The 27,285-nt window shown below is 48.4% G+C and overlaps 1 protein-coding gene across 1 annotated transcript in view; it reads right to left on the bottom strand.

The window, feature by feature from the left end:
- The window catches only part of PAPPA (pappalysin 1), a 270,648-nt gene that overhangs the window by 89,277 nt on the left and 154,086 nt on the right, over positions 1-27,285 (bottom strand). Inside the window, exon 10 of the mRNA XM_006074173.4 lies at positions 23,019-23,212. Within this exon, the coding sequence (XP_006074235.3) occupies positions 23,019-23,212 (194 nt within the window). The remainder of the gene's footprint in view (positions 1-23,018; positions 23,213-27,285) is intronic.

Raw genomic sequence — 27,285 nt, 5'->3', positions numbered from 1 at the left:
TTTAAACTCTGAAGGCTTCCAAGGTGAGAACCATGTTTCATTTACTCTCAAATAAATCCCAGCAAATTGCCCAGCAGACAGGACACAAGAGGTGCCCAATGAACACCAATAATGCCAGCAGGGTATGTGGAGTGCCCGTTGTCTGCTGGCACTGCTTTCAGGACTCAGTGCATATGAAAGCATGCAGGCTTCAATGATGGCTAGGTAAGATAGGTGCTATTATTACACCCGTTTAATCTATAAGGAAACTGAAGGCTGTATATTGTCACCCTGCTTATTTAACTTATATGCAGGGTACATCATGAGAAACACTGGGCTGGAAGAAGCACAAGCTGGAATCAAGATTGCCCGGAGAAATATCAATAACCTCACATATGCAGATGACACCACTCTTATGGCAGAAAGTGAAGAGGAACTAAAAAGCCTCTTGAAAATCAAAGAGGAGAGTGAAAAAGTTGGCTTAAAGCTCAACATTCAGAAAACGAAGATCATGGCATCTGCTCCCATCACTTCATGGGAAATAGATTGGGAAAGAGTGGAAACAGTGTCAGATTTTATTTTTTGGGGCTCCAAAATCACTGCAGATGGTGACTGCAGCCATGAAATTAAAAGACACTTACTCCTTGGAAGGAAAGTTCTGACCAACCTAGATAGCATATTCAAAAGGAGAGACATTACTGTGCCAACAAAGGTCCGTTTAGTCAAGGCTATTGTTTTTCCAGTGGTCATGTATGGATGTGAGAGTTGGACAGTGAAGAAAGCTGAGTACCGAAGAATTGATGCTTTCGAACTGTGGTGTTCGAAAAAGAGAAGACTCTTGAGAGTCCCTTGGACTGCAAGGAGATCCAACCAGTCCATTCTGAAGGAGATCAGCCCTGGGTGTTCTTTGGAGGGAATGATGCTAAGGCTGAAACTCCAGTACTTTGGCCCCCTCATGCGAAGAGTTGACTCACTGGAAAAGACTCTGATGCTGGGAGGGATTGAGGGCAGGAAGAGAAGGGGACGACAGAGGATGAGATGGCTGGATGGCATCACCGACTCGATGGACATGAGTTTGGGTGAACTCCGGGAGTTGGTGATGGACAGGGAGGCCTGGCGTGCTGCGATTCATGGGGTTGCAAAGAGTCGGATGCGACTGAGCGACTGAACTGAACTGAACTGAATTCACTGACATGAACTTGGGCAAACTCCGGGCTAGCGAGGGACAGGGAAGCCCAGTGTGCTGCAGTCTGTGGGGTCGCAAAGAGTCAGACACGGTTTAGCGACTGAACAACAGCAAAGTTCACTGAAGGTCACACAACTAGTTAGTGGAACCAAAACCCAAATCCAGGCCCGAACTCAGCCCCCACTCCTGACTGTGGATATAGTTTGAAGAGAGCTTGTCTACATATGGCCTCAGGGCTGTTACAGAGACTGGACTTGGGGTTTTTTCTGGTTGTTTCTCCTGGTCTGCTGAATGGTTCAGCAGACAAAAGCAAGCCCTTCCAGGCCTGTTCTGGGATGGGGCTGTGTGGTTCAAAGAGCCTCGGGCTGCCAGGCTCCAGGACCTGCGTCCTAGAGCCGACTCAGTTGCTGACTTTCTCTGACATTCATCGTTCCCGCTTGCGGATGGAGTAAGATGGAACCACAAAGGGCTCTTCTGTTCGGACATTCTGCCACCTTTTGATGTCCAGTTCCTTTCAGCAAAGATATCGATTCTGCAGTGAAATATGACGCTTTTGTAGGTCTGAGTTGGCTCAGGGATCCCATGCCTCTGATACTCTGAGGCCAAAAGCTAACTCCTATCACAGCCAGAATTTCTGTCTAAGGCAACTGGAGAAGTAACCTAAAATTTTACTGCAGTCATTCCAGCAACATGTTTTCTGTTTTCTTTTTCTTTTATTTTTGTGTGTGCTGCAAAAGAGCTGGAAGTTCTTCTCCCAGAGCTTTGAGATCATTGGATGTTTGAGTTGGGAAAGTCCTCAGAGATCTGATTCCAGCCATCATGCCTGACAGACAGGCAGGGGACAGAGCCCAGTGGGGAGCAGAACGGTGCTGCACGGTCCTCCGGGCTGGCACTCAGCTGACAGAAGCAGAGGCCTCTGTGGCCCTAGGACTTGGGGACTTTGATCCACACCAGGCACTGCCAGCCACGACACCCAGCACCCGCCTCCAAACCTCCTCCCTTGCAGAAGACTGCTTTCAATTAGAGGAGTTAACGATGTCTTGCTTTCAAAGGGTTTTTTAAATCCAGTTTATCTTCCACCCACACACGATGTACACAAAGGCGGGGATGGAGAGAGAAGAGGGGGAGTGGGCGTTCTGGCATTTTCCCACACAAGGGAGATGCCAGGAGGTTTCTCCTGAATTTCACTTTTACAGATTTACATGCTCTTTTGTCAATCACAGGATGGAGGAAGTGTTCGTCAAACCTTGAGCCCATCTTCTCCAGTTTCCTCTTTCAATCCAGAGGGACCTGGGAAAGGGCCTCATGGAAAAAGAGAGGAAAAGGAATAGAGAGGGGGCGGGGAGCATGCTGACAGTAACAATGCATGTAAGCGCAGAAGTGTATGCACAACAAGCGCTTGTGCGCGCGCACACACACACGCACTCCCCAGGCAGTGGTTCAGAATATTTCTATTCGGGCCACATGTTAACCTCAGGTTTACAGGCCCCAAGCCAAGCTATTTCCCCAAGAACTGCAAGGCTGCAGAGGTGGGCAGGGGTCCTTGCTCTGAAGACTGAAGGCTGTCAGGGGCCTTGGGAGACCGGACAGAGTCATCAACGTGAAATAAAGCTGCCTCTATAAAGCTGGCTTGGCTGTTCCTTCGAGAACATGCTGCTCCCTTCTGAGAGCTCCTGTTGGGGAGGGACAGCTCTTAAGGATGGCTCCCCAGGACTGACGCTGCCCTGTGTATTACCTCCTCTGACCCTTACAATAACCCTGAGGAATGACCATTTTGTGTGTGTGTGTCCCTCCTGGAGAGATAAGCGCTCTGAGGTTTGGAAGGCACTGGCCACTCCCCTGGGACGTAGAGGTCAAAGCCGAGTGGTCTGACTCAACGTCCGCTCTCTCCCCACCCTGTGGCTGGATGTGCTGAGGACGCTTCATCACAGCCTTTGTGTAACACGCTGTGCTGTGGTTTCTCGCCCATCTGTCCCCACGCACGAGCTTCGAGGCCACTGCCCACGCCTGATGGATCTCTCCTTTTCATTGGTGTCCAGTGGAGGTCACTGGGCAGGGCTCCTTGAACGTGGCCTTTGTTGAGATGATGCGGCTTTTCCAAGGCTGCACATGCGGTTCAGGGCTGACAACGACTGACCCAGAAGCCCCGGTCTCTGGGGGCCTCGACCAGCGCTGGATGCAGGAAGACACCAGAGACCCAGCATCCGTTCAGGAGCACCAGTATGCCTGGCAGCCACATCCGGCTACCAACCAGGCTCAGCCGGCGCTGACATGCCGTGAACAAGCCGATGGCAAAGAACTGGTACTCACAGCCACCTCTCTCGTTAGTGGAATGCACTGCAGAGCCTGGCTGATTCCATTTCTTCGCTCCCTCCCTGAAACCACCCTGTGAGAATCTGAGACTGTCACCTTAAGGAAGCGCAATGGCCCCTGAGCCCAGCGGCACGCTCAAGGCCTGCGTGCAGGGTCATGGTGGCCGTCCCCCCACCTCCTGCCCAGGACAGACCTCCTTAGCCCAGGCCTGCTGCCTCCCCGACCACAGACTTACCCTGGCTCAGTACTGGCCCAGGAAGTGGGCCTATCTGCAGCCCCTGAACTTGGCTGTTCGCTCACTGAGGGCAAGCATGAGGCCTTACTTGCTACCTCTTTAATACTAAGCGCAAGCGGTTCAGTCGCTGAGATGTATCTGACTCTTGCGACCCCGTGGACTGTAGCTTGCCAGGCTCCTCTGTCTGTGGGATTTTCCAGGCAAGGATCCTGGAGTGGGTGGCCATGCCCTTCTCCAGGGGATCGTCCTGACTCAGGGATTAAACCCAGGTCTCCTGCATTGCAGGCAGATTCTTAATCAACTGAGCTACCAGGGGAAAGCCTAAAGTAAGCACTAAGCTAGCTGAATAAAGAATGAACTGACACCGGTCACAGGGATGTTACTGATCCTTAATATGTATCAGGCGTCTAACATGAGCTCCGCATGCCTGGTCTCCATGAAGGCGACGTGGACACCAAATGTTCCGACTCTGGCTCAGGGCCTCTTTCACTGGCTGTGGAATACTGTGGTCCTCTCCTGCCTGGGTCCTGTTCCCCACTCACTGCTCTGCCCCTCCTGATTGCCTTCCTGTGCTCCTTCCTCCAAACTGACCCTCTGAGTATAACGCACGAAATATCTTAAAAGGTATCCATAACTGGGGTTAACATTACACAATACACACACACACACACTTTCAATCCCCTCATCCAATTTCTATTAACACATTTTCCATTTCCTCCTCCAATCTCCATTTTACACACTAGTGAAAGAGTCCATGTGGTCACAAAAAGTCGGACACGACTGAGCAATTAAACTACTACTATGACTAGTGAGAGAGAGACAGGAGAGACAGAGACAGGCAGACAGAAAGGCGGGGGGAGAGCCAGGCTTTCTTTCCTGGTCATTAGAAACAGTGCTCACTCCCCACCCCCGACCCCAGCCCTGGCCCTCAGAACAGCGTCCCCTTTGAAACCTGCCTTAAAAAGACAGAAAGAGGAGGGGGAAGGCTGGATTGCCTGTCTTTCAATTTCAGGATTTATTATTTGTTGTGGACAATCGAGCAAAGAAGCATTTCCTGTGTATAGGGCGGATGCCTGGGGTGTAGAGTTAACTCCTCCGCTCGGCAGACCTCAGGGCCTCCCCACTCAGGAGACCCTCGCAGATAAGGTAACCTGGCGTCAGATGCCCTCCAGCCTTGGGGCTCAGCTCCAGGGTGGCTAGTTCCTTGTTGCCCCCCAGAGTCTGTCCCTAACACATTAGGCATTTCACACTCCTTAGGGGTCTAATATCCTGCTGGCCCACACCTCCCACATGTGTCTGGAATGCTATGGTTTGGGGCACAAGCCCCTTGGCCTGATCAAATGGTCCTGGAAAAAACGCCTAGGCTTTCAAGGGGAAACGTGCAAAGACGTCACTTAAAACACCACTGTCCCACAGCATCCTGACGCTTTTACAGGCGAGGAAACCAACTTTCTTAGAAAAGAAATGGTTCAGAGTCACAGAATTGATTCTTGGGAACCACTCAGTCAATGGCCTAATTTTACAGACAGACACTCAGGACTTTCCAACCTTCTTCTAAGGGAAAAGTGTTTATGCAAGGGGCCTCAGAAGGTGTCCATGATCAATGGCAGAGACAAAACACACTTTCTTTGCCAACACCTAAACTAGCAACTATGTCCCAAGCACAGATCCTCTCCTTCCTGTGTAAAGCAGGAATTGCCATCCTCACCTGCTCTCCAGGTAGGGAGCCTGAGTTTCAAAGGGGACCAACGGCATCCTTAAGCCACACCCATCAGGACTGTGAAGTCCGGGTCTGATTCCCAAGGGTGGTACTACAAGGCCGCCTCCTTTGATACAGATGAGGAAACCGAGACCCACCTAGGGTAGACGGTGATTTGCAGAAGGGCGAGGATGACAGCGGTGACGGTGAGCACTCACCTGCTTTCACCGCCGTCCACTCCATCCTCGTCTCACTGTGAAAGGGAGAGTCCTGTTACCCATTTTCAGGTGGGAAAACTGAGACCAAGGGAGAGGAAGAAACATTCGCCACGGCAGTGGGATTGCCAGTTAACAGAAGGACACAGGTCAGCCACTGACTTTGTACAACATGGGGGTTCTCACCACGCCGACCCTCGGGGTCAGCACCATCTCCCATCTCCCAGACAGCAGAGCCGGGCCTCGGGCGTGCTCAGCATCGGAACCCACCCACCCATTTCGAGGAGGCGCTGGGCAGGGGGCTCGGGCTCCTCCAGCTAGTAAATCCTCTAACAAGGGAGAGTGATTAGTGTCGGATGTGGCGGTAGGCTTTTGTGCGGCTGACAACTCGTCCCTTTAGAGGCCGGGCCAGGCTCATTTCACGGGGGCCCTCCACAGGCCCGCTCCCGGCTCCGTAATTACGCCATTCACCAGTCACCCAGGCCCGCCTCTGAACTTCTGACCCGGCACTGAAAGACTTGGGATCTCATTACTAATCTCTTAAGCCACCTAGTCCTCCAAAATACATCCATTTAAGTTGGAGGCCAAGGCTTCGGGGGTGGGAGCCAGAAAGAGAGAAAGTCCAGCAGAGGCCCTTCTCATGACATGGCCGTGGGCCTGCTCTGGGGCCTGGGGCCGGAGCCACAGGGCAGCTGGCCTGGCTGGCTGGCTCGGGGCAAGACAGGGCTCCCCAAGGCTCGGGACTCAGCTCAGACACTATGCTTTGGGATGAGGAGGGCATCTGGACCCACCTGTTTGTAATTTCAGGGGTGCAGGTAGGGAACGAGGCCCGTGTTTGTTTTAATTATTATTATTGTTGTTGAAAAGGGAGGGGAAAAAAAATGAGCAGAAACTGCTAACATCTGGAGGCTGCTGTCCAGTTTACGTAATCTCCTGAAGCCGAGGAGGGACACGGGATCCCCAGCCAGATGGTCCGTGGGTGACTTCACGGTACATGTGTCTCCTCGGGCAGTTAAAATGCTGACAGGGTTAGAAGAGTGGGTTGCAGGACCTTCTTAAAATTCTTTAGGGGTGAGGGATGGGGGCTTGGGGGTGCTTCCAGAGATCTCAGTTTTCTTTTGGAAAAGTCAAATTTTGCTCTGGCCAAAGCTCACGTACTTCTTATATTTCTCTCTAATTCATTCATTCATGCACTCATTCAATATACACTGACATGACACTTATTACGAGTTAGGTTCTTTATCTCATGATGTCTAAGGAAAATGGATCCCAGAGAAGGGGAAAAAAGGCCATAAAGATAAAATCCCTTCCCTGAAAGAGGTCCCAGACCCAAGTGGAGCGGGGGGAGGGTACATGATGATGCCAGCAAGCACCCATCCAACAACGTGGTGGGCTCTCTGCTCAAGGTTTGTGCAGGCTGAGAGGAACCTGGAAAAAAGAAGTTCCCAGACAATCCGTGCCCAAGCGCCGGGCCTGAAATGACGAATCTTAATATCAAGAGGCTGGAGAGCAAGGGCTGGAGAAAAAAAAAGCAAGAGAAGGAGAAAAACTGGGCCACAGCTGAGCCACGACGAACTCAGTTTCCCAGATGATGTCAATACCAGAAGCATGAAGGACAGAGTTCGAGATGTAGAATTTTGCTGCAAACACAATTCTGAGGACATTAGTATTTTTTTTTTAAATCACATTGCTAACTTTATGTGTTTCCAAATCTCTTTAAAAAAAACAATTGTCCTGAAAGCAATGAATGACATTTCATGAATTCTAGGTCAGGATGTAAGCAGCCTAGACTCTGAAAGAGACCAAGACGGTGCTGTTATCTTCAACTAGAACGTGGACTCAAATCTGGATCGAAACCCAGAGATACTGGCAGCGTGAGGTGAACATTCGGAGGCATCACCAGCCTCCAATAGGAATCCTGAAGCAATATGAATCTGACATGTATTTCAGAGTTCGGGGGCATCGTCAGTTTTAAAACAGGACTTTGAGTATGGAAACACTTCCAGTTCTAGACCAGAATACCAGGGTACTGCCATTCTAGTAACAGGGCCAAGCAATGCCGTCTGCTCTAAATCCAGTACCCCCAAATGCCTGTGTCAGAAAATCAGACACCAAAGATGAAGAACACAGATCCAGTGAGCTTTACTCTAAAATGCCCTGTCTACAGGCTCGGGAGTGGAATTGGGAGACACGGCCAACTGAGGAGCAAAGCACTGAAGGTGGAAATCTCCAACACAGCTCAGAGCCACTCGGACTCACACAGGCTGTCCAAGGAAGCCTCCAGACTGCTCCGTCGCCTACTCTGGCATCCCTGAGATGTGCACGGGTTAATCAGGGAAATGGTGACCGTGTCCAAACTCAGTGCCCGGTCACTGAAACCCTTGGTTAAGCATAGTTGAGCAGTGGTTAATGGCAGTCTTGACCACACTGGCCTATTCGAGAAAGGTCAAGGGAGTGATTTTTCACTTAAAAACAGCTGTGCGTTAAAAGAACAAAACTTTCTCAAGTTCATAAAACTAGGAGTTTCCAGGTTGTCTTGTGTTGTTTTCTCCCTTCCCCTTCTTCGCCATCTCCTCCTTTCCTAATATAAAGATGTGTGTGCCCCAAGCTGTGACCAGGATGGCGGACGAGTCACACTGCCCACAGGGAGCCCCACTTGGTGCCCAGGCGGCCACGCAGAGCGCCTTGTCTTGGGCTCTGCCCTTTGCCACAAACCTCAGGGTTTTCTGGTCCCCTCCGATCACCCAGGGAGGAAGTGCTAGAAAGCACCATGTGCGTGCCTCTCCTCTTTGCTTTGGAAGAGCAGTAGTACTCTTGGCAGGGCTGCTCCAGTTCAATTTCTCCAAGGAAGAGGCTCTGAAGGATGCCATGCTTTGATGCACACAAGGACCTGAGGACAGGGCTGGCATATGCTTTTGTCAGCAGCCTGCTGACCTTCTGGCTCAAAGAAGGGCTCACATTCTGAAGGACGAGGATGGCATCTCTCTCTGGCCTTCTTCTCCAGATTTCAGCAGGAGGGACAGTGATATGCAAATTGGGGGCTTTGTCCATCAAATGTCCAATGGCTGCTGCTGACGCCCGTGTCCACCACCCCAGCTGCAGAGCCCTCTAGGGGACAGGGGCCATCTGCAGTGGTGCTCTCCCCCAGGGGGCCCTTGGACGAGGCAGCACACATCTGCAAAAGAGCATGGTGCTGAAGCAGCTGTTCTGAGACACGGTCCATGGGAACCATCCCAGCATGATCTGGGATCCACAATATGACCTTCTCAACAATCCTACACCTGCCGCTTGCCTGAACTTTCCATGAGCAGTGGAAGTCACACACATCCAAGAGATGTGGGCCAGAACTTATTGACGTCATGACCGAATGCTCTAAGATGCCTTAGTTCCTCCACTGAAAAATAAATGACCAGATCTACTTTGGAGGGTTGTTCCAGGGTTCACAGATCCCTTGCTCATGCAAGTGCTGACACATAGCCCTGCAAGCCAGAAACACGCTTAACATTCCCCTCTGTGGTCCCTTCCCACTTCTTTCCTCCTGGTTCTAGAAGAAGACAGTCCTGGGCATGAATTCTAGATTTCCCTGCCTCACCCCTAGCTGGTTGTAGAAACTTGGGTAAGTTATTAATACTTAACCTTTGTTAAGTCCCAACTTAGTCCTTTGTAAACCAGTGAAAGTTAGTCTCTACTTCCCAAAGGGGCTGGCGGGTATAAATGTGCTAAAAACGGAGTGAAACTCTGGGTAGAGGTCCTGACATGGAGCAATCACGCAGAAAGCCAGGCCATCTATGTTGCTATCACCACCAGCTATTGTTATTACTACTGTGTCCTTGGTATTACCGTTACTGTCATTTATTATTATTATTTATATCATTTATAAAAGTTACTGTCATTTATTATTATTTAGTCATTCCTTTGCATCTGGCCTCTCATTTTTATTATCAAGTCCTCTGCAACCAGTGAAAGTTAGTTATTATCTCTTAGAGGGGTTGGCGGCTGTAGGTGTGCCGTAACACTGTGAAACTCTGCTTTTCAGGTAGCGAGCTCTGTTCTAGACCTGGCATACCTCAAGGTGTAAGATGGAGCCCAGATACTTGGCAGTTCACGGGACAGGTGGTGTGGAAAGTCATAGACAAAGGCAGATGCAAAGTACTGATAGAAGGCCACTTATGCTGGGCCACAGATGATTCCAGAAGTGCTATGTGGTATCAGAGAGTGAGGGCTCCACATGGGCTGGGATGGTCAAAACAGGCCACGTGAAAGAGGAACTGGTTGAAGCAGACCTTGAAAGATAGTTAAGCTTTAAATGAGAGGACTTCCCTGGTGGTCCAGTGGTTAAGAATCACCTGCCCATGTGGGAGACACAGGTTCCATCCCTGGGCTGGCAAGATCCAACATGCCATGGAGCAGCTGTGCTGTGAATCACAATTGCGAGCCACAATTACTGAAGCCCATGCTCTAGGGCTGGGGTACGGTAAGTACCCGCACGTTGCAAATGCTGAAGCCTGCCCTCTCTAGAGTCCATGTTCCATAACAAGAGAAGACACTGCGATAAGAAGCCTGAACACCACAAGGAAGAGGATCCCTGCTCACCTAGAGAAAGCCTGTGCAGAGCAATGAAGACCCAGCACAGTCAAAAATAAATGCATTTTTTTTAAAGGTGGATGAATGAAGGATGGTGTTTCCATGTAGAAGAAATGGAAACTTCAAGGTCTGTCTGGGGATTGCAGATGGGTCCATTCTGTCTGGAAGGTTCCTGTCTAATAAACCTGTTAGACAACAGGCTGTGAGGAAAAGCTGAGGGAAACAGACTGTGGAATGCCTTACCTGCTAAGACTCTGGGACTTTATACACCGTGGGGAACACGGCGCATAAATATAAATAAATAGAGATCTTTCACAAGCGAGAGATCCCTGAGACCAATATTTATTGTGAACGCTGGAAAAGGTACTACAAAAGGAAAAAGCCTCCAATAAAGATATGTGCTGACTTAATGATTTAAGATGATGTATCACAAAAAGATAAGTATGTCATATTTCACTTTGGGAACAAAAGAAGGGTTACTCTAAAAAAAAAAAAAATTCTTGGGAGAAGTGTGTCTACTAGAAAGCATGTGGGCTGTGGAACCTGAAAGCATTGGTCTCACTCCTGTTCCACCAGTTGGAGGAAGGGTTCTTTTGCCTCCCCATCTGTGAAATGAGAATATACTTCTTACTAGATTATAAGGATTTAATGCCATAACCAAAGTGAATCCGTGTAGACAGCAGTTATTACATGCCTGGCAATGTTCCTTGTGCTCTTGGTGTGCCGTTTTCTAGAATACTCGCAATTGCCAGTTCATCTCCCTATTTTACAGATGAGGAGACTGAGGCAGAGAGAGATTATTGTCGCCCTGGGTCTCACTATAGGTGGAGGCACGAGGATGTGCTAGACTAGAACACCTCCAAGAGGGGGGCTCAGTGTCTGCCTGTGGCTGTTTAATTTTAAATTCATTGGAAGTTCAGTCCCTTAGTGCCCTGAGCCGCATCTTCACGGTTCAATACAATAGGTGGCGAGGGGCAGTAGTGCCAGGAGGGGCAGTAGACACCTCCACTGTCACCGAAAGTCCTATTAGAGAATGGATCTGGAGGCCGGCTCTCTACACTGACCCAGTTCTACCTTCTCTGGCACATAAACTGACCACAGCTCCCCAGCGTGTGTCAGTTTCTCTCCTTCCTGCATGGCTCTGCATTATTTTTCTCTTCCCAGACCCCTTGCCCCAGGCAGCTGTGTTGCAGACCTGGGCATTACCCTGGCAGTAGCCACCATTCCTGAGAGCAGTATCTTGCCAGCAGGCCAGATCTCTCCCAAACTCACATCTCTTTCCCAAGATGGAGACGAATGCAGGCTTCAGGCAAGCATCCCCTTCCACCAGCTGGATGTATGGGTCCAGTTTGGAAAAGGTCTCGGGGTGGACAGGAGCCCCCCAGGGAAGACTTTGCTGGACCACCCTGGCACAGAAGCTTGCCCCTCAGCATGGGTACCTGTCATGTGCCTCTCTGAGTCCATTTTTCCCTGAAAAATGAACACGCTACAAATATATCCTGGCACATGGATCTGGCCAAAGAATTAGGTGAGTTTTAAAAAATCTGTGTCTGGGGTGGTGAAGAGGGCGGTCTGGTTCTCTAGATAACAGGCTTTCCAGGTGGCTCAGGGGTAAAGAATCCTCCTACCAGTGCAGGAGACACAAGAGACACGCATTTGATCCCTGCTTTGGGAAGATCCCCTGGAGAAGGACATGGCAACCCACTAATCCACTCCAGTATTCTTGCCTGAGAAATTTCACGGACAGAGGAGCCTGGCGGGCTATAGTCCACGGGGTCGCAAAGAGTCAGACACAACTGAGAGACTGAGCATGCGGCTTCTATAGACTATCTAGGTTAATTTTTAAAAGTAAGGATGTTGGGGTGGAGAGTGGGGGGCAAGGGGGTTGCAAAACAAACAAATGAACACACACACACCCCACAAGGAAAATGCTGTGCGCAACTGACATCCAACCTCCTCAGACCCCCATCCTTCGGGCCTGGCTTGAGAAAGTTTACTTCCAGACTTGGAGAAACGAGCATGTGGTTTTGGGGACAGAATCCAATACCGCCGAAGCCACGGGCTCAGCAAGCTCGACTGGCTGCTGCTTCCTAAGCGTATTATGGTCTCGGAGAGCGAACGCTGTTTACATATTTGACATGTTTCTTGGGTACAGGACATGAAACTAAATTATACAGCAAAGACCATGCTGGCTAAACACCGGTGTCCCCACTTAAAAGAACAACAATAATTTTAAAAAATAAAAAGAAGAGAAAATGAAAGGCAAGGATGGAGTTGGGTCTTGAGGGAGCCTGAGTAGACGGCAAGGAAGGAGGGAAGGGGTCTGGTCCTGAAGGGAGGAGGAGAGAGGAACGATGCGAAGAATACATACAGCAAGATGGGAGAGGGGTGGGCTGAGAGGTGCAAGAAAGACAAAGGCCTCGGGATCTTGCAGGAGGGGCTGTGGTGTGAACTGGCCCGGCCGTGTCTGCTCTCCGCAGAGAGCCAGTGGAAGCCGCCCCAAACCACAAAGCCTGGCTTGTTCTTGGGCTGCAAGACAGGAGTTGACTGGCAAGCGTGAGCCTTTTCTGCTCCACGAAGCACCTTCCTGGTAACCCATGCGTGTCTGCTGCACAGGCCAGCACTCCCTTCCCCGTCAAAGCATGTGTCTCTGAGAATAACTCCACGTGCCTGCATACCACAGTGGTTTGCCCAAGTTTTTCTTTCCTTCTTAGAAGTACCTGTGTCAGGGTTCCCTGTCCTCCAAGGACACTACAGATGACTTGAGGGTAGTGGTTGAACTCTTCCTCTCAGCCTCGACTCCCTGCTGAAAAGGATGTTCTAGACATAGTGAAAGACTGAAGGCCAGAGGAGAAGGGGACGGCAGAGGATGAGATGGTTGGTGGCATCACCGACTCCAGGGACATGAGTTTGAGCAAGCTCCGGGGGTTGGTAATGGACAGGGAAGCCTAGTGTGCTGCAGTCCATGGGGTCGCAAAGAGTTGGACATGACTGAACTGAACTGAATGGAGACATAGTAGGTTCACAATAAGACTATAGTGGGTTTTGAATCCAAATATCAGAATTGCTTTCTAACAGATAGGGATTGAGGGGTTTAGGGAAGTTATTTCATCACAGCCGAATCTTAAGTGAAATAAGACCAAGAGACTCTCAAAGTCTCTCTCTGCTTAGATTTCTGTAGTCCTAAAGGGTGTTTCTTTAAAAATAACAACACAGAACTCAATATTTCCTCATTGGATCCCTCAGTTGCTAAAACTCCATGGACAGAAAGAGGCACTTCTTTAAAGTTTTTAGTTGCTAGCAGAAGGAAAACTACATCTGTGGATCAACTGTCTCGTCCTTGACCAACACCTGCCATAGGAATGCTGTCACTCCTGTTTATAGATCGGGTAGAGGCAAGGAGAACCGGCTTGCTTGGAGGGACAGAGTTGGTCATGGGTGACCCTAGAATCAGAAGCCAGGTTGAGCTGATCCTAAACCTCATTTTTTTCCTATAAAACTCTCATCACTCAAAGTTGGGAAGGCACAATCATAGTGTTTAGCATTTATAGGTTTGAATAAAGCTTGAAACAGTGAATGACTTAAGAAGGGAGCAAAGAAGAGAGGTCGAGGAGAGTCTGGTGGAGACCCTCACTGGAGTCATGAAAAATTTGATAGATTTAAAGTCCGCTCCCCGCCCCACCAATCCACGTTTCCATGTTAAGTCCAGGATGTTATAGCCACAAGGGTAAGAGGGTCCTTTCTGATGCAGGAACTGGCTTTTAGTCTTCTGGAGGGATTTTGGGTGCCCCACAGCAATGGGACAGACTGTAACAGACCATAGGATTAGCTGTTTTGTCTCCTTAGATGACTCACACATGTGCTCTTGAAAAATTACTCAGAAACCACCAGAAGAAAGCAGATCCCTTGGGTACTTGGGAAAACTGCTTGGAATCCTCTCTGACATTTTGGCGCATCCCCTTGGCCTCCCGCTTCTCCCACCACCAGCGAATGCTGTCGCATTTCACCAGTGAGAAGATGTGAAGGGACACGTCTCAGCAGGGACCTCAGCACTGGGTACTGAGCCCACAGCTGCCCCCCACCCCCAGCCCTTTGCCAATACGAGCATCAGCAGAGAACGGCTCATCCATGCAAAATGTCGACATGGGGCTGTTTCAATGCAATACCAGTAGCTGGTGCAAGAAGAGAAAGAAGTAGAAGAAAGTGTGGCACGGGCAAGACCGTCCACCTCCCGCATGCACGGAAGGCAGCTCTTCATTCTGAGACGAGAAGCAAAACCTCTGAGTTTCATAAGGTGCTTCAAACTCGTCTTTCAGGTGGTGCTCCTAGAGGTCAGTCCTCATCCTCAAATAAGCATCTGACCTGTTGGCGCCCAGCTCAGAACCTCAGAGAAGCTCCTCATTGCACTTGGAAAAAAGTGTAGGGACTTCCCTTGTCCAGTGGTTAAGACTCTACGTGCCCAGGGCAGGGGGCCTGAGTGCAATCCCTGACCAGGGAGCTAGATCCTCCAGCCACTAAGAGTCTGTGTGCACTACTAAAGATCCCGTGTGTCCCAGTAATGACCCAAGATCCTGGGCGCCACAACTGAGACCTCGAGCAGCCCATAAACAAATGGTGAAGTCTAAATTTCAAGCATCTGAAGACGGTTCCCACATCACTTTCAGAGCCCATCTCTCTTGACATCCCCTGGATCTCATTTTTTACTTCCCCCTGAATTTCTTATTGACCTTTTGTTGGACGCCTGTCTCCCTGTCTCTCTGTCTCTCTGACGTGATCTTCCTTTCAACACCCTTCTTCTACCCCAGATTAGCCTTCCAGTTACAGCTCAGTGATTACACGCTGAGGAAATATTCACTCACCTTCCCCTTGGCTCCTCGGTCCCAGCACATCCTACCCTGCACCATGGGTGCCAGCGGAAAGATCTCTTGCCCTTATGTCAGAGAGCCCAGTGGATTTCTGCTCCCTTCCTCTGGACACAAGGACTCAGGAGACGCAGATGAATGGTCCCTGCATTCTGGGCCTATGACTCGGTGGCACCAGGGAGCACGCATCTCTTGCGATTCCCTTACCAACATCTCAAGGCTTCTCAGGTAGAGCGTGTGCTTTCATGACAAACCTGCAAACGGAGCGGTCTCCCCTTCCACCTACAACTGTCCTGCTGGTGTTTTCCTTCACGTTTCCTTCACGTTAGCCATGGAGCCAAAAATCTACACCCAGGGTTCAGCAACTTGAAACATTTCCTGAGCTTCTTCCATATTTTCATAAACGTGTTTTAAGTGACTTTCTGGAAAGGGCAACACTTAACCTGAAAGAATGACTGCCCCTAGGTCGAGATGTTGGTGACATGGCAGAAACAGTGGGGCCATACTGGGGGTCCTGGGGAGGGGGGTTCTCACTTTCCTTGAGACCCTTGAATGCACCCTAGGCAAGAAAATACGCAAACGGCAGACTTCCGCGTCTGTTCTCCTGTGTCAGCCACAGAAGTGGGCATGAGCTGACTTGTCCTGCACCCAGGCTCCTGTGACGAACCCCGCGACCGGAATCCTGGTTCTGCCGCGGTCTCTTAAAAGGGTGTGCCCCCCAAACTAGTCAGTCCCTCGGCTCTCAGAGCCTTACTGTCCCAATCTGTTAGATGAGAGCAGCAATTCCTACTTTTGCAGTAGCTTAAAGTCGGATTCAAGGAATTTGATGCGGAGCCTAGCTGAACTTGGAAAATATTATTTTTATAATTTGTCCAGGACCTTCTGAAAGTGGGCAAAGGACTTTTCCATCCCTACACGCTGGCTTCCATCCCTGCTGGCTGAGTAAGCTGATAGCAGTGCGGTTTCTTCCTCAGGGAAACTCCCTCTGAATCTCAGACTCTTGGGTCTTGGCTGCTATTTCTAGCTGGACACACCCCTCCCATGGAATAGTGAGCACTCTGAGGGCTACGAAAGGACCAGCACTTCTCTGGAGTTTTGCAAAGTGCCTGCTCTAGCCCTGAGTGTGCAGGAAACATTTGTGAATGCAACTCTGCTTATTCACAAAACCAAAAGCTGACTGAGCTTCTGTGCTGCGTGGCTCACTGGAATGAGGGTGCAGAGAGGAGGCCTGACACAAACCGAAGACAGAATTAACACACACTATCCGATACATGGGAAAGGAACAAAACCACCACCATGACAAACAGTGCTAAACTTTTTCTCCGCATGCACTCCCTTAATCCCCACCAAACAGACGCCACCATACTCTCTTTCCAGAAGAGAAAACTGAGGTTCCTGGAGGAATAACTGGCTCAAAATTCCCAAATAAAAAGAAAAGCTATGAGGGCAGGGCCACCTCTGCGCGACTTCCACTTGACCCCACGGATGTCTGTTTTTCCACCTGCTTACATTCCTCAGGGCAGGATCCCTTCATATGTCCATTTAGTCAAATACATAAGTCAACAAATCCATCAAGTCAAATTGTGATTTGTATTTTAATAGAGGCACGCCATGTTCTGGATATGCCAAGGAACAGGTAATAGCGATTCTCAGTGAGGTGGCAAAGGATCGATATGTCTAATCATGGGTCAGTGGATGCAAAGTCAGAATCAGTCACAAAGCAAGGCGAGATGCCCAGGGCTTCCTGTGTGACCCCCAGCTCAGCCTGAGTGCCTTGTGATGGCAGCTTACTGCATCACAGGCACTCCATCTCATTGTGGATAGCCCTCGTTCTAAGCAAGGTTGTCTTTACTTTGGCTCTGAAACTACAGCCCTGGAAATGCTTAGTTTAAATGTTGCCCTCAAAGGATCAACCAAATAAATTGGTTGGTTGACTGCAGGTCCATAATCCCTGGGAGAGCACTGTGCATTCCAATAACCTTTGCATCTCCACCACCTCCTGTGCAGGAGGAGGAAGGGACTGTTTGGACAGGAGGAACCTGGCTTGGGTAGAAATGCAGTGGGGGGCGGGGGGGGGGTGCAGGGTGAAGGAATCTCTGCAGCTCATTTTGGCAGCCTGTGGTGTAAAGCACCGGAGAAATGTGAGACCTGGAGACCAAATGAGAACAAGACGGGATCTTTGCAAACACTTAAACCAAACTGTGCTGAGTTTCCCAGAAGAGAGATAACTCTGTACTTTCAACTTGTTCCACTTTTGTTCTGTCTCAGGGACGTCTTGAATTCCAGCAGGGCCGGGAAGGTGCACAGCCAAAACATCCCAAGAATGTCTCTTGTTATAGGATGTTCAGCCTGATGCGTACAGCCAGGGAGGTGTGATGCTTCTGATAACGTTTGGATGTAAGACTCGATGTTCGGGCGAGGAGCTTAGTGCTAACCAAATTTGGGCATCTTGTTTGAGGGGGATGGACAAGCAAGACTGGGGACTTTGAGAAGTGGAGCGTTCACGCAAAAATGGAAATGAAAATTTTAATCATTTTCTAGACTCATCTAACACAGAGAGGGTGGTATCTCCGCAGTAGCCACAGTGACAGCCTGCCTGCTGACTCTGGCAGGGCTACGCCTCTCGAGAGCATCCTCACATTATGGTCTTGCACATTCACAAGGTCGAGGTTGGGTCTCCTTCTTTGGTTTCTTCCATGGGCTCCAGCACAGAGCCAGGAACATAACTCCAATCAGTTCAGTTCAGTCGTTCAGTCGTGTCTGACTCTTTGGGACCCCATGAATCGTAACCCATCAGGCCTCCCTGTCCATCACCAACTCCCGGAGTTCACTCAGACTCACGTCCATCAAGTTGGTGATGCCATCCAGCCATCTCATCCTCTGTCATCCCCTTCTCCTCCTGCCCCCAATCCCTCCCAGCATCAGAGTCTTTTCCAATGAGTCAACTCTTCACATGAGGTGGCCAAGGTACTGGAGTTTCCGCTTTAGCATCATTCCTTCCAAAGAAATCCCAGGGCTGATCTCCTTCAGAATGGACTGGTTGGATCTCCTTGCAGTCCAAGGGACTCTCAAGAGTCTTCTCCAACACTACAGTTCGAAAGTATCAATTCTTCGGTGCTCAGCTTTCTTCACAGTCCAACTCTCACATCCATACCTCACCACTGGAAAAACCATAGCCTTGACTAGACGGACCTTTGTTGGCAAAGTAATGTCTCTGCTTTTGAATATGCTATTTACGTTGGTTATAACTTTCCTTCCAAGGAGTAAGCGTCTTTTAATTTCATGGCTGCAGTCACCATCTGCAGTGATTTTGGAGCCCCAAAAAATAAAGTCTGACACTGTTTCCACTGTTTCCCCATCTATTTCCCATGAAGCGATGGGACCAGATGCCATGATCTTTGTTTTCTGAATGTTGAGTTTTAAGCCAACTTTTTCACTCTCCTCTTTCACTTTCATCAAGAGGCTTTTTAGTTCTTCTTCACTTTCTGCCATAAGGGTGGTGTCATCTGCATATCTGAGGTTATTGATACTTCTCCCGGCAATCTTGATTCCAGCTTGTGCTTCTTTCAGCCCAGCATTTCTCATGATGTACTCTGCATATAAGTTAAATAAGCAGGGTGACAATATACAGCCTTGACGTACTCCTTTTCCTATTTGGAACAAGTCTGTTGTTCCATGTCCAGTTCTAACTGTTGCTTCCTGACCTGCATACAAATTTCTCAAGAGGTGGGTGAGGTGGTCTGGTATTCCCATCTCTTTCAGAATTTTCCACAGTTTATTGTGATCCACATAAACACCTGCATTTATCATTTTTGCAGCATCAGGGGAAATACAGAGACTAGGACAATACTGACTTATAAAGAAGAAATGGACATGACTGTGGTCATTTCATCACTCTCCAAGTGGATACAGTGAACACCAGGGTACCAGCAACAGGGACGGCTAGACAGAGTGGGACCAGCCTGAACTCAAGCTGTGGGCAGTGCCTGGGAGATTTTTGCCGTTGCTGTTCATAAGCTAAGTTGTGTCTGACTCTTTGTGACCCCATGGACTGCAGCACACCAGGCTTCCCTGTCCTTCACAAACTCCTGAAGTTTGCTGAAACTCATGTCCATTGAGGTGGTGATACCATCCAACCACGTCATCCTCCGTTGCCCCCTTCTCCTCCTGCCCTCAATCTTTCCCAGCATCACGGTCTTTTCCAATGAGTCGGCTCTTCTCATCAGGTGGCCAAAGAACTGGAGCTTCAGCTTCAGCATCAATCCTTCCAATGAATATTCAGGGTTAATTTCCTTCAGGATTGACTGGTTTGATCTCCTTGCTGTCCAAGAGACTCTCGAGAGTCTTCTCCAGCACCATAGTTTGAAAGCATGAATTCTTTGGTGCTCAGCCTTCCTGATGGTCCAACTCTCACATACCTACAAAACTACTGGAAAAACCATAGCTTTGACTAGATGGACCTTTGTCGGCAAAGTGATTTCTCTGCTTTGTAATCTGCTGTCTAGGTTTGTCATAGCTTTCCTTCCAAGGAGCATGAACCTTTTATTTCATGGCTGAAGTCACTGTCTGCAGTGATTTTTGGAGCCCAAGGAAATAAAATCGGTCACTGCTTCCACTTTACCCCTTCCATTTGTCATGAATTAATGAGATCGGATGCTATGATCTTAAGCTTTTTGAATGTTGAGTTTTCAGCCAGCTTTTTCACTCTCCTCTTTTACCCTCATCAAGGGGTTCTTTAGTTCCTCCTCAAGCACCTCATGGAGTGTACACGGTATCACCAACACAAAGATCTATCCATCATGGCTCTTTCCACCTGATTCACAGTGACATTTTTCAGGAACCCGGCTACTCCCAGCTCCTGAACAAGACCACGCATTCGCAGACTCCCAATGTCGCCTTCCAGGAGAACCTTTCCATCCTAAATTTCCCACTATGGGCTGTGTGACCTTGGGGAAACCACTCCACGTCTCAGTTTCTCCAAGGTAAGTAGTAATTCTTCCCTTGAAGAATGGCGAGGGGGTTGGTTATGAAGCACATATGAGAGCCCAGCTCCGTGGCTGGTGGACCTTGACAACCGCTGGTTCCCTCCCCACTCTCCTCCCTGTGCTTCAGGATCGCTGTCTGGACCTGGGCTCCTGCATCTGCAAGGCCTGTTCCTGGAGGATGCTCGCATGTGTGTGCCTGTCTGAGTGTGTGTAAAAAAGACAGAGAGAGAGATAGAGGAGGAGGAATGTATAATTGGGTTAAGGGAAGGGAAGGTGCTCACAGTGCATCTAAGAAGCCCACAGCTCCCTCTCTCAGGCCATCAACCTCTTGCCTGGAGGCCCTGACAGGGTGAAAATTAACCACCAGCCTCCTCTAGTCACCGCGCAGGGTGATGATGGCCACGGTTACACTTCCTCCTCTTCTCTGCTGTCAGAAGGGAGCCATGTCTACACTCCGGGAAGAGGCTTGACTCAGTCATGCAGGCTGTGCATGTAGTGTCTGTGTGTGTGCACATGTTGGCCCATGCACAATGGGGTTGGTGTGGGAATGGCTTCCAGGCACTCGCTTTGAGACAGGGAATCGGGGGGACTTTTGTTCTGCCAGCCCCCAGACCCCCTGTCCAGCCCTGCACCCAGGCGGCATACACCTCCCCACCCCTGACCCTGTATCCTCCAGTGAGCTGATCTCATTATGGCAAATTTAGTTACAGCTGAAGTCTCCTTGTAACAAAGATTATGTCCAAGCCCAGAGTAATGGAACCTAGTCGATTTCATTAAAATAAAATTGGTTACAATGAATAATTCAATAGGATGATTTTGTTTCCTCATCTCCTCTTTGTAGATCGAAGAGCAAGTATTTATAATGATTTTTTAAAATTGGATTGTTGTTTAGAAAGAGATAATCACCCATGATTCCTGACAGCACCCCCCCTTCCCAGACTGGAATAATTGCTGGGGCAAAGTCTCTTTTCAAATGCTAAGACTGGAAAATTCTTTCTCTCCTTTTCTCACATTAGTAGCAATAACCTTTGGTGGTTTTTAAGCACAGCTGTTACCTCAACACTTGGTCATGTGAGATTCTGAGTGTGTTAATAATACCCTTGTTTGAATGATGTTTTTAAAACATTTCTAGAGACTGGATGGCAGTGTTGCATCTGGAATGCCTGGCTCTATCACTGGCCAGCCCTGTTGTTCCTAAAGCAAGGCACTCCTTATGAGAAAGGTAGCAATGTGAGGGTTTATCTACAATTAATTAAACACACATCACTTGAACTCCTGGTCTTATCTAAATCTGTGCTTGAAGATGGGGAACAAAGTAAATAAAACCTTAAAACTCTTTTCACAAAATTAGCAGCCTAAGGGGAAAGCCAGACATGGAAACAGGTAATTAGAGTTCAGAGCATGGGTGTCACCCAAAATGAACCCAGCAAGTACAGAGGGGGCAGAATGAGAGTAGGCAAGCATTCATTCATTCATGCACCCAGCTAGCACTACACACACAAACATTAGGGAATACCTCGCTTACGTTTCTTTCCATCCTCCTCAGAAACAGAGATAAACAAGTACATAAAGAATCTGATGCAGGTAAACACAATTGGATAAGTGAACGAATGATCAAATAAACACTATAAGCGAGGTTAGATTCCTTTGTACCTCTTCCAGTGATTTTCCCTGGGCCCCAGAAGAAGGTCCCATGTCTCTTTCATCTAGAAACCAGGCCCCTCCACCTTCGCCTCACCCCTCCACCGACCATGAGTCAGAGAAGCAATGTTAGAGAGGAATGGGGAGAAATAATGGCTCTCCTGCAAGGCCAGGAGGGAGGCCGGCCTCTGAAACGGCCATGGGGCGGGGTGGCAGGAAGCTCAGGCGTGTCTCTGGAAAACGGGAGTCTCGGAAGAAGGCAGGTGCACATGGAGCAGGATAATTGGAAAGGGGACTCTGGGGACAGCAGGGCCATCCCTAGAATCACAGAAGCTCTGGTGGCCCCAGTGCTCTCTCTCCCTCGACTAAGCTGATGGTCCCTGGGGAAGAACCCTGGGACATAAATAGTGCATTCGGGAATGAGGAATGAGTCACAGCTTTTGAGTGTTGGGAAGGTCCTTGGAGATCATCCAGTTCAGCTACTCTCTAATTTTAAGATGGGGAAAATGGGGCCCGGAGAAGTGGGAAGACTAGTCCAAAGCCACACAGCGCATTCATGATGGAGATACCATATTCATGAAAGCGTGCTAGAGGAGTACATGACTTGACACCCTCCCCTGTCAAAAGTGAGACTCTCCCTGAGAATTTGTTTATACCATTGAATGCCAGTGGTATATCCAAAGTGGAGTGCTTTCCCCAAATATGACTTCTAGTAGGAGACATAGGACAGTCATTACCCCTACTGTGCTAATGTTCCTTGACCTTAAAAACTCCAAATCCAATTGCTGACAAATAAGTCTCATGAGACCTCAGAATGACATTTGGCTATTGGCAGCAACATGGATGGACCTAGAGATTATCGTATGCTGTCTAGGTTTGTCAAAGCTTTCTAGGAGATCAAATCAGTCACTCTTAAAGGAAATCAACCTTGAATATTCATTGGAAGGACTGATGCTGAAGCTCCAATACTTTGGCCACCTGATGCGATGAGCTGACTCACTGGAAAAGACCCTAATGCTGGGAAAGATTGAAGGCAAAAGGAGAAGAGGGCAACAGAGGATGAGATGGTTGGATGGGATCACCGACTCAATGGATATGAATTCAAGCAAATTGTGGGAGATAGTGAAAGTCAGGGAAGCCTGGAGTGCTGTAGTCCACAGGATTGCAAAGAGTCGGACACGACTTAGCAACTGAACCACAACAGAGGTATGGTCAAGTGGCCACGTCCAACGACACTGCCTTTGTGATAGGCAACCTTGAGGGGCAGAGTAGCGATTTAGAATGTCTGCAGGAAATGTCATGCACGGCTGGGTGACTACCTGGGATGCTGCTGGTTGGCCAATGATGACCCAGCCTGGGCACTGCTGGTCTTGGTGGGACACTGTAGCATTGGATGCCCACTGATCCAGGAACCCCTGGGGCGTGTAGACACCACAGTCCTTGATGCTGGTTTTTTGTTCAAACTCCTCACATACCCCGTCACCATCATGGAAATAGCACCGGCTGGGCTCATCTGCGGGAGACAGACATAGAAGGGACAGACAGATCAATGTTTCTTCTTTGGCCCTGGCTGCCACCAGCAGTTATGGAATCAGATACACAGAACCATCAGCACGATCAAGCCCACCACTGATGGTCACCACTGACTGTTTTTCAGGCTGTGAATCACTGACGGTCACCATTGACTGCTATTTACCATTGACATGCCACCATGATTGGCGTGGAGATCTTGCCATAGGAGGCAACACTGGTGAACCTGGAGGACATTACATGAAGGTCAAACACCATATGATCCCACTTATATGACACATATAAAACCAATGCACAGAAGGAGAGAGTAGAATGGTGACTGCCAGGGGCTGGAAGGAGTGGGGGTTGAGATTTCAAATCCACTGTTCAAACGGTATAAAGCTTTGTTAAGCAAGATGAATAAATTCTAGCAACCTGAGGTATAGCACTGTGACAATAGATTAAAAAAAGCTGTATGTACACTTACAAATTTAAGAGGGTAGATCTTGTATTATGTGATTTTTACTACATAACACACACAAACACACATTAACAAAGACTTCCACCTTCATACCTCTTGTGAGCCCCACAGTAACCTTGTGAGAAAGATATTATTTAAATTATTGGTTTAGTCTTCTCGATTGGGAAACCGAAATCCTGCAAGTCTTAAATAACTTGCCCAAGGTCATGAAATATGTTCATGCCGGATCCTGATTTTAAACTCGGGCTTTCACTGTCCAAGTTCTAGGTACATTATCTGCCACCACAGCACTTCGTAGTCTTAAACTGACTATTTTGACTATTTAACTGTAAATAGGATTACAGTCTGACATAGAGTGAACTGTTATATGAGAGCCTCTGGCTTCAGTCCCAGGTCTGTAACTAAATTGCTCTGTTCCTTTAGACAAATCTCTTTCCCTCTTCTGGGCTCAATCATCATTGAAGGGGGTGAAACTGCTGAAACTCCAGGAGCCCTTCCTGTCTAAGGTGCTGTCTTCTAGATATTTGCTGGATATCTTAGGGATTTCGGTTAAAGGCCAAGTGAGTTCTCAAGCTCCTATGTAACTCAAATCATAGCCAGGAGCTCTGCTTGGGACAGTTTAAAGCTGCAGCTGGCTGCAATGACGTCATTGAGCTGCAAGAACAAAACTCAAGTGAAGCAGAGTCAGCTGGATGCCTTCCTTTTTTTTTTTAATTTTTTAAACTTTTAATTTTTATTGGGCTATAATCAATCCAGTGGAAAAGACTCTGATGCTGGGAAAGATTGAGGGCAGGAGGAGAAGGGGACGACAGAGGATGAGATGGTTGGATGGCATCACCGACTCAATGGACATGAGTTTGAGCAAACTCTGGGAGATAGTGAAGGACAGGGAAGCCTGGCACGCTGCAGTCCATGGGATCACAGAGTCAGACGTGACCTAACAACTAAACAACAACATGGTCGATTAACAATGTTGTGATAGTTTTAGGTGAACAGCTACACATATACATGTAGAGCTGGATGCCTTCTAAGCAGGTAGGACCTACACAGTACACGCTTCTTGGTGTTTTAGAACAGAATAATACAAGGAGAAATCTGGAGGTACCTGTCCAAAAGCAATCATCTTGCCCATCTTTTGGGCAAGATGAATGCCAGGTACACTTTCCCAATTCCTCTAGGAAAGCTAAGTACTCCCTCCTGTGTGGGTTCCTATTTTACAAAGATCTCCATCATAATCCGCCTGCAATTCGCCTGAATCCGCCTGCAACGCGGGACACCTGGGTTCGATCCCTGGGTTGGGAAGATCCTCTGGCAAAGGGAAAGGCTACCCACTCCAGTATTCTGGCCTGGAGAATTCCATAGACTTTATAGTCCATGGGGTCACAAAAAGTTGGACATGACTGAGCGACTTTCACTTCACTTCACCATCTTAATACTCATCCTGCTGTTTTGCCATCACATTCTCATGTAGCAGCTCCTTCAAATAGTACACTTGGAGAGTGAGAGAGAATGTTAGTATAAATTCTGCCCAGGCAAGAGGCACCTATCCTGAGAAAATCTAAATATCGCAGAACTTATGGTCACCCTGAGAATGCTGCTTGATCTAGGACATTCTTCCCTGATTCACTCTGAAAGAATAGACAGTGAAGCCTCATTTAAAACCAGGGTTTGGTTTCTGCCCCTCGTACTTGGGAGGGGTGTGTGTGTGTTACTTGCTCAGTCGTGTCTGACTCTCCCTTACTCCATAGACTGTGGCCTGCCAGTGTCCTCTGTCCATGGGATTTCTCAGGCAAGAATACTGGAATGGGCCGCCATTCCCTTCTCCAGGGGATCTTCCCAACCCAGGGATCGAACCCAGTTCTCCTGCACTGCAAGCAGATTCTTTACTGTCTGCACCACCAGGGAAACTCATATCAGGTATGTAACTTTGCACAATCAGCTTCACTTCTCACCCTCTGGCTTCCCATCTGTAGTACAGAAACCAGCAAGGACAACCTCTCAAGATAGCCACACAACTTTCATGAGAAATGGACATAAACACACAGTGTATATCTTAAAATAATGGTCAAGAGAAAAAATACTCTTCTCGTAAGGGTTTAATTTATTCCTAAGTGGCTGAACTGAATCAGCTTGTAAAACCAGTATTCACTTGAAACACTTTCAAGAGGCATTCCCCTAAATGGAAAGAGCCTGGGTCAAGTAGAAATAAGCCTTGAATTTCTGTGATGCTGACTATCTGAAAAAAGGAATCATTGAATTCAGGGGCAGCAGAATTTTGAGCCCCTTCCAAGCTCCAAAATCCCTTGTTTATTTCTGCAAACAGTTTACATAGTGAAATACTATCAAAAGAGCCAGAATAAATCAATCCATTATAATTCAATTATTTAAGGATGAGTTTGAGCCAGCTGAGGACTCCAGTGACCAGTAGCACGCCTGGCAGTTCAAGTACAGAAAGAATACAGGCTCAGCACTTCTCAGTAGCTTCAACCTCTTGGTGAATGTGGCCAACTCACATATAATAAAACTCACCCTGATCTGAGAGTGACAAGTCATCCATCCAGACTTTACTCTTTAGAAACCCAATAAAGGGAACTGCATAGGGCATAGGTTTTGGGCATCAGGCAAAGCTAGGTTCAAGATTCTTGAGAGTCCCTTGACAGCAAGGACATCAAACTAGTCAATCTGGAAGGAAATCAACTCTGAATATTCATTGGAGGAATTGATACTGAAGCTCCAATACTTTGGTCACCTGATGTGAAGAGCCTACTCACTGGAAAAGACCCTGATACTGGGAAAGATTGAAGGCAAGAGCAAAAGGGGATGACAGAGGATGAGATGGTTGGATGGCATCATCAATTCAATAGACATGAGTTTGAGGAATCTCTGGGAGATAGTGAAGGACAGGGAAGCCTGGCGTGCTGCAGTCCATGGGGTCACAAAGAGTCAGACATGACTTTGCGATTGAACAACAACAAAGCTAGCTTCAAGTGCTAACTCTGCCATACATAAGTGCCACAGGGCTTAAATAACCTAACCTCTCTGAACTTCATTTCCCTCATTCAAAAAGAATGGATAATAATCTCTATCCAGCGTTGCTGCAAAGGTTTCATGTGATGAGGTGTACCATCCCAGTCCCTTCACCCATTTTATTGAATGGAAAACTGAAAACCATAGCAGGAAAGAGGTAAGGCATTTGCCTCCAGACAACAGAGCCAGTTGGTGGAGGACTAGAAGCAGGAGCCTGGACTTTCTATATCAAGCAGAGAGATCTTCTGCTGCACATCTTATCTACAGGATCATGAAGGCACACCCCCTTGAGGATAAGGTCCTGAGGTTGTCTGACTCCTGGTACCACCTCCCTTCTCCTCTAATATGAAGACAAATAGGGTGAGATTATGATGGTAAGATTGCATATGATCTGCTTTCTAGGGTACATTGATTTATTTCCTCAAAGAGACCGCAGAGTGGCAGGAATTGGAGCTAGAGTCGAGTTCTTATGAAGGCTGGTTCCTTCCTGATTATGTGGAAGACCTCAATCTGTCTGTCTGCTTAGAGCTAGTGCATCCTGCAGGCTCTGGAGGAGAGGCAGAGGCAGA

This window comes from Bubalus bubalis, chromosome 3 (assembly GCF_019923935.1).
Source record: "Bubalus bubalis isolate 160015118507 breed Murrah chromosome 3, NDDB_SH_1, whole genome shotgun sequence".
Lineage (NCBI taxonomy): Eukaryota > Metazoa > Chordata > Mammalia > Artiodactyla > Bovidae > Bubalus > Bubalus bubalis.
This window is presented reverse-complemented; position numbering and strand designations above follow the sequence as displayed.